Source organism: Tupaia chinensis, unplaced genomic scaffold (genome assembly GCF_000334495.1).
Source record: "Tupaia chinensis unplaced genomic scaffold, TupChi_1.0 Scaffold000438_1, whole genome shotgun sequence".
NCBI classification, from domain to species: domain Eukaryota; kingdom Metazoa; phylum Chordata; class Mammalia; order Scandentia; family Tupaiidae; genus Tupaia; species Tupaia belangeri.
In genome coordinates, this window is record NW_006159943.1 from 193,358 (window position 1) to 199,498 (window position 6,141).

The 6,141-nt window shown below is 42.8% G+C and overlaps 1 protein-coding gene across 2 annotated transcripts in view; it reads right to left on the bottom strand.

Moving 5' to 3' along the window:
- KHDC4 (KH domain containing 4, pre-mRNA splicing factor) overlaps positions 1-5,491 on the bottom strand; it is a 28,813-nt gene extending 23,322 nt beyond the window's left edge. The window contains exons 1-2 of one of the 2 annotated variants that reach the window (XM_006155161.3): positions 5,373-5,490; positions 4,650-4,866 (exon numbers count right to left, since the gene is read on the bottom strand). In XM_006155161.3, the coding sequence (XP_006155223.1) occupies positions 4,650-4,866; positions 5,373-5,410 (255 nt within the window). In that variant the 5' untranslated portion in view covers positions 5,411-5,490. Of the gene's footprint in view, positions 1-4,649; positions 4,867-5,372 lie in introns of both variants that reach the window. The other variant, XM_006155162.3, reaches the window with a different exon arrangement.
- Positions 5,492-6,141: the final 650 nt, after the last annotated feature.

Sequence of the window (6,141 nt, forward strand, 5' to 3'; positions counted from 1 at the left end):
CCTTCCCAAGACCTACCACCTTCTTTCCTTTCCCCGCCTGCAAACACATTTAGGTGCTTCTTCATAAATACAGTAACAAGCCAACAAAACCTCACTAAACCCCACCAAGTACAGTCAATTTACTCGACCTCCCCGTAACCTTGGCCCTATGTACCTGTTTATGGGCATGTGACTGTGGAAACTTTATAGACTAGGAGCTATAACCTCCAAGAGGAAAATTAAAGGGCTAGGTTCTGGTGCTTTATGGCTCAATTACCTGGCTGTATGTCCCGTAAATGTGGAGGGCAGAGAACGTGTTTGACCCGTACACCTTTTATGCCATAGGAAGTTAACTTTGTGCCACCTCTACAGTCACGACATCAAATTCAACTAATCTGACCCTTGTAATCTTCTAAAAAGGTCCTAAATTGTTAAGTAGTTAATCATCCCATTATTCTTCATCATTTTTTTTGGGGGGGAGAGGTTTTGTCTCTCTGTCTTTCCAGCAAATGCATGTGCCCTATAGCAAAAAAGCCTCTCCAAAGCATTAAGAATCTAAATATGCAGAGAATATTTCATCTTTGTCAATATCTTTTTTATTTTTCAAAAATTTATTTAATTTGGGGACCAGTAGATGGTGTGGTGGTTAAGGCGCTGAACACTCCCACATGGCCGACTGGGGTTCGAGTCCTGAATCTGGTGGCTTGTTTTCTCACTTCCTCTCTCTCTCACTCTCAATCTCTGTCTCTCTCTGGTCAAATTAAAAAATAAATTAATGATGGGACCAGCAGTTAGCGTAATGGTTATGTCACTGGACTCCCACATAGTCGACCACGGTTCGAGTTCCTGACCTGGTGGCTTAAACTCGTGCTGGGTGCATGTGGGTGCGTGCATGTGTGCCCAAGATCCCGAGAGGAGAATGGAGAAGGGATTGCGGCGTGGCCATCTCCCCCCCGGGGAGAGGGATTTCTCACTTTCTGTCTCTCTCTTTCCGTCTGTCTGGCGAACGCACATGCCCTATAGCAAAAACCTCTCCAATAAATAAATAAATAAAAAGAAGTATATGATTAGAACTTAAACCAAACTATTGGGGAGCCAGCAGGTGGCACAATGACGAAGGCACTGGACACACCCACATGCCCAACCAGGGTTCGAGCCCCAGACTTTCTGGTGGCTTTCTCTCTCATCAAATTAAAATAAATGAATGATAAAATAAAAGTAAATTATTCTTAAAAAAAAAAAAAAAAAAAAAAAGAACTTAAACCAAACTATGTGAACATGGACCAAAACAAGTTATTGGGGTCCTTAAATACCATTGCCTAATTTGAACTGCCTTGTTAAATGCATTATTTTTAAAAACATCATCTACGTTATCCTGAGATGGATATTGTACTACAGCTGTGAAATAGTGATTTCCTTGACCAAAAATGAAGATTTTCTGCTGAGACTTCCCCCTCTAGACTCATTTCTAGTGGGTAGGGATAGCTCTGTGTCTCTTCCTCTCCATTTCTGTCTCTCTCTGTCTTGCTGTGTCTCCTTGTGACTTTGAATTTTAAAAAAACCAATAAAAAAAACAACTTTTTTTTTAAAGGTAAAGTATTCTCTGGACTCTCAAGCCTCTCCTTTATTGTGTTAATTGGTGCCTTCCCTCACTTCATTTAGGAAAGGCACAACCCAAGCCAGGCCTACCCTGAGATGGATACCATACTCCAGCTGAGAAATATTGGTTTCATGACCAAAAATGAAAATTTTCTGCTGAGACTTCCCCCTCCAGACTCATTTCTAGAGGACAGTGATAGCTCTGTGTCTTCCCACTTTTCTTGCTGTGTCTCCTTGTGACTTTGAATTTAAAAAAAACCAATAAAAAAAACAACTTTTTTTTTAAAGGTAAAGTATTCTCTGGACTCTCAAGCCTCTCCTTTATTGTGTTAATTGGTGCCTTCCCTCACTTCATTTAGGAAAGGCACAACCCAAGCCAGGCCTATCCTGAGATGGATACCATAATTCAGCTGTGAAATATGTGTGCCGCGCAGTTTTCATTTTTGCATTTTAAAATTATAATCTTATGGGTTTTTAATCCTCTTTTTTCTTCTTTTTCATTTTTTTTTCTTCTTCTTTCCTCTTCTTAATTCTTTTCCTTTTTTCTTTATCTTTTTCATTCTCTGATCAGCCTCTATGCACTAAGTGTCTAGACAGGTCCAAGTGAACAGTTTCCAAATATCTGAATATGATTAGGGTCAGAATACTCCTCTCTTCACCTTGAATCTGATGCACAAAGAGTGAAAACAGAACAGAACAAAGATTGCAGATCAACACCTGCTCGCCTCTGAACACTCATGAACTTCAAGAATTAGGAAGAAACGCACCATCCATCAGATGACTAGAAATCATTGCAGGATCACAAGAAATATGGGAAAGCAAGACAATACCTCTCCTCTAAGGGAAAAGAATAACACCTCTTCATACTTAGATAGTACAAGGAAACTTATGGAAATATCTGATAAAGAATTTAGAATATTCATGGTGACAAAGCTAACAGAGATGGGAGAGAAGAGAGACAATGAACTGCAGAAGAGGCAGGAGAAAGGAGCTGACAGTTCCAGGAGGTGAGGAAATTCTTGTAAGATCTAAAAGAGGAAATACACACTCTAAAAAAGAATCAAATGGACCTGTTAGAGATGAAGGCTATGATACAGGAAGTCAAAATCTCCCTTGAGGGGCCAGCAGGTGGTGTGGTGGATAAGGGCACTGGATTCCCACATGGCCAACCATGGTTCAAGTCCTGGACCTGATGGCTTGCTTTCTCACTTTCTCTCCCTCTCCCTCTCTCTCTTGTCAAATAAAGAAAAAAAAAATAACAATAACAAATGGAAATAAATAAATAAATAAATCTTTAAAAAATCTCCCTTGAAAATATTAAAAGCAGACTAGATCAAACAGAAAATAGAATCTCAGATGTAGAAGATAGATCACTGGCCTAGAAAAACCCACCACGAAGACTGAGAAAATTGCTCTCCCAAAATGAGAATAATATACGAGAAATACTAGATACCATCAAACATCCAAATATCCAGATCACTGGTATCCCAGAAGGCGAAGAGACTCATAAGGGCATTGATAATCTATTCCATGAAATCCTGCAAGAAAATTTTCCAAACCTAGAGAGACACTCAAAGATCAAGTCCCAAGAAATAAAAAGGACCCCAAATAGAATCAACCCAAGATGATCTTCTCTAAGACATATTATAGACAGATGAACTAAAACCACAGACAAAGACAAGATACTAAGATTGGCAAAAGAGATACGGCAAGTTACCTACAAACAATACCCCATCAGGCTAACAGTGGGCCTCTCATCAGAATGCGAGCAAGGAAAAAAATGGGAAAATATATTCAAAGTGTTAAGGGAACAGCAATTTCAACTAGAATACTGTAGCCGGCAAGATTATCCTTCACATGGGAAGAAAAGAGAATATTTTCAGATAAACAAAACCTGAAAGAATTTACCAACACCAGACCAGACCTCCAAGAAGTTCTCAAGGGAGTGCTCTACCAGGAAGATTAAACACAGACGCATGGAAATGAGAGTTCGAAAACTAAGAAAATGGCCAGCTTAATCAGAGACACATCTGGAGTTGACTATTATACCCCAGAATTCAATCGGGAAGATCGGACCACAACAGAAGATAGATTAAGTACATGAGACTGAACTGGTGAAATAGCATTTTAAGACTTTTGACTAAAACATTGCTGATTTTCTTCTAGGTTTTGTATTCCAGTTTTAAGGATTTTTGTCCTGTCCTGAGCTGCTTGAACAGAATCCTAACCTCTTTCCTGGCTTTAAGTTTTAACTAAGGTTCCTTAGCATTTCTTTGATTTATTAAAGCAAAAACTGCTTTTCTTGAAATTAAAAAATATATTAGAAAAATACCTATTTAATGACCCTAGTAAGCTTTATAGCATCAGCTAGGTGCTACCTTATAGTATATTCATGCTACTCAGAGATTCAAGACTAAAGTCAGACATGTATTTACAGATATGTACATACCAGCTAAACTTGCTATTGAAAGTCAGATTACTTAATAAATTTTGTAAATCAATAAAATAAAATGTGAGGGGAAAAGGAATGGAAAACAACTGTAGACACCTGAGATAGTGGGGGAGAAGGGTGGGAAATGGCAGAGTGTGAGGAATAGGGGTTATATATATATATATATACACACACACACACACACAAGTATGTATAAGAAACTAGAAATAGAAAATTAATGACAACATGTATGAATCAACCACTATGTAGTATATTTTGGATAGGAAATCACATTTTATATGATGTGACAATACTCAGGGAATGAATGTAAATTAATTAATTAATTTAAAATGTTTCAGAAGAAAATTACAGTGCACTTGTAACTAGACTCTAGCTTCGTCCATAGTCTTAGTTTAAGGTATTTTGTGAATCAATAAAAGGTGGAAGAAAATGTAAAAAATAATAATAAAATTAAATAAGGAAAAAAAAGTCATCTGCAACATTCCAAAACCATTAATAAAAGCTGTTTTAAGAGACTATACCCACTCTGTCCTTCATCAACATGAATGGCTTTAATGACACAGAATTACAAAACGACTGTTAAAACTGCAACTAGCGGAGCCCCTTCCCCTCTGAATACCTTCTCGGCAGCATTCTGAGTTGGCTTCAGCTTCCCTTTGGCCATGAGCATGGCATTGATCTTGGCAGCCACAGCGGCGGCCGCATCCAAGGCCCCTGAGGGAGCAGCTGTGGAGCTCCCAGGGCTTCCCCCACTGCTAGTGACCTCGGCACCTGGGGGAGCCGGCGGGAGGAAGAGTAGGGGGGCTGGAGCGGGTTGGTCCCATTTGCTGCGGCGTCTACAGGTAGAAGCAAAGTATTAGGCCCCAAGGCTTTCGTTCATATTCTTCTTGCCTTGCCAGGGCTTTCGCACACCATTTCCCCTTCTATCAAGTCCCACTGACATAGCCAAAGCTCCTGCCAGGTCTGAAACGCCCAACTCTCCCTAAACAGACAATAAGGGCTATTATTTCCCCGTCTCCACCTCTCGACCCTCTACCGAAATCTACTTCTCTTCTGCCCCATCATCCCTACCCAAAGAGTCCGCTCGGACCCGCAAGCCCTCGTTTTCGCCTTCCTTGGCTCGGCCTTCAAAGCTCCCCACTTCCCTCCCCCCCCCCCGCGGGTCCCCGCCGACCCTTTTGGGGGGCGCCAGGCCTGTTGGACATCCCTCACCCCAGAAGTCCGGCCCTCCCACACGTTCGCTCCCCATTTAAGCACCCCGCCACCCGCACGCAGCTTCCCGCGCCCCCTCCGCCGCTCCGGCCCCGCGCTCGCTCCCAGGCCCTCGTCCCCGAAGCCTTACCCGCCAGCTCCAGGATGTGTCGCGCTCCCCGCGGACATGGCGACCGGTCCTACTCAACCACCCGCCAACTACCCCACTACTACCTTCCCGTCACTTCCGCCCCCAACGCCTTTACGCACAGCCTCTTCCGGTCGCGAGGCACAGCGGGTCTTGCGAAAATGTCGATTCCGATTGGACTCTCGGTGATTTAAAGGCGTCGGGCGTTCCTGAGGCAGGTAGGGTGTGATTCCGGCCTGCGCCGTGCCCTTAAGGAAGATGGCTGCTGAGTCTAATTCGAAGGCGGAGTCAGGGGAATGAAGGATCCATCTTTGTTGTGGGCAGGTTGGTAGCCTGGAAGACAATATGCTTGAGTCAGAGACTCAAACAGGTTTTTCTCGGAATTCGTCTACGTTTGTGTGGAGTCTCAGCTACTGGCTGGGGAAGAGGTCTGTCCTGGTCTTTTGCCCATTTCGCGACTCACCAGTTTAGAAAAAGGGAGGTGATTCTTTGCAAAGGTCATTTAAATAATTTCTTCTTTTTGAGGGGCCAGCAGTTAGCGCAATGGCTATGTCGCAGAATTCCCACGTAGTTGACCACGGTTCGATCTCTGGACCCGGAGACTTAAACTCACGCCGGGTGCGTGTGCGTGGCCAAGATCCCGAGACGAGAATGGAGGAGAAGGGATTGCAGCGTGGCCATCCCCCCTGGGGGGTGATTTCTCTCTGTCTCTCTCGGTCTTTCCGGCGAGCGTACGTGCCCTATAGCAAAAATCTCTACAAAAAAAAAAAAG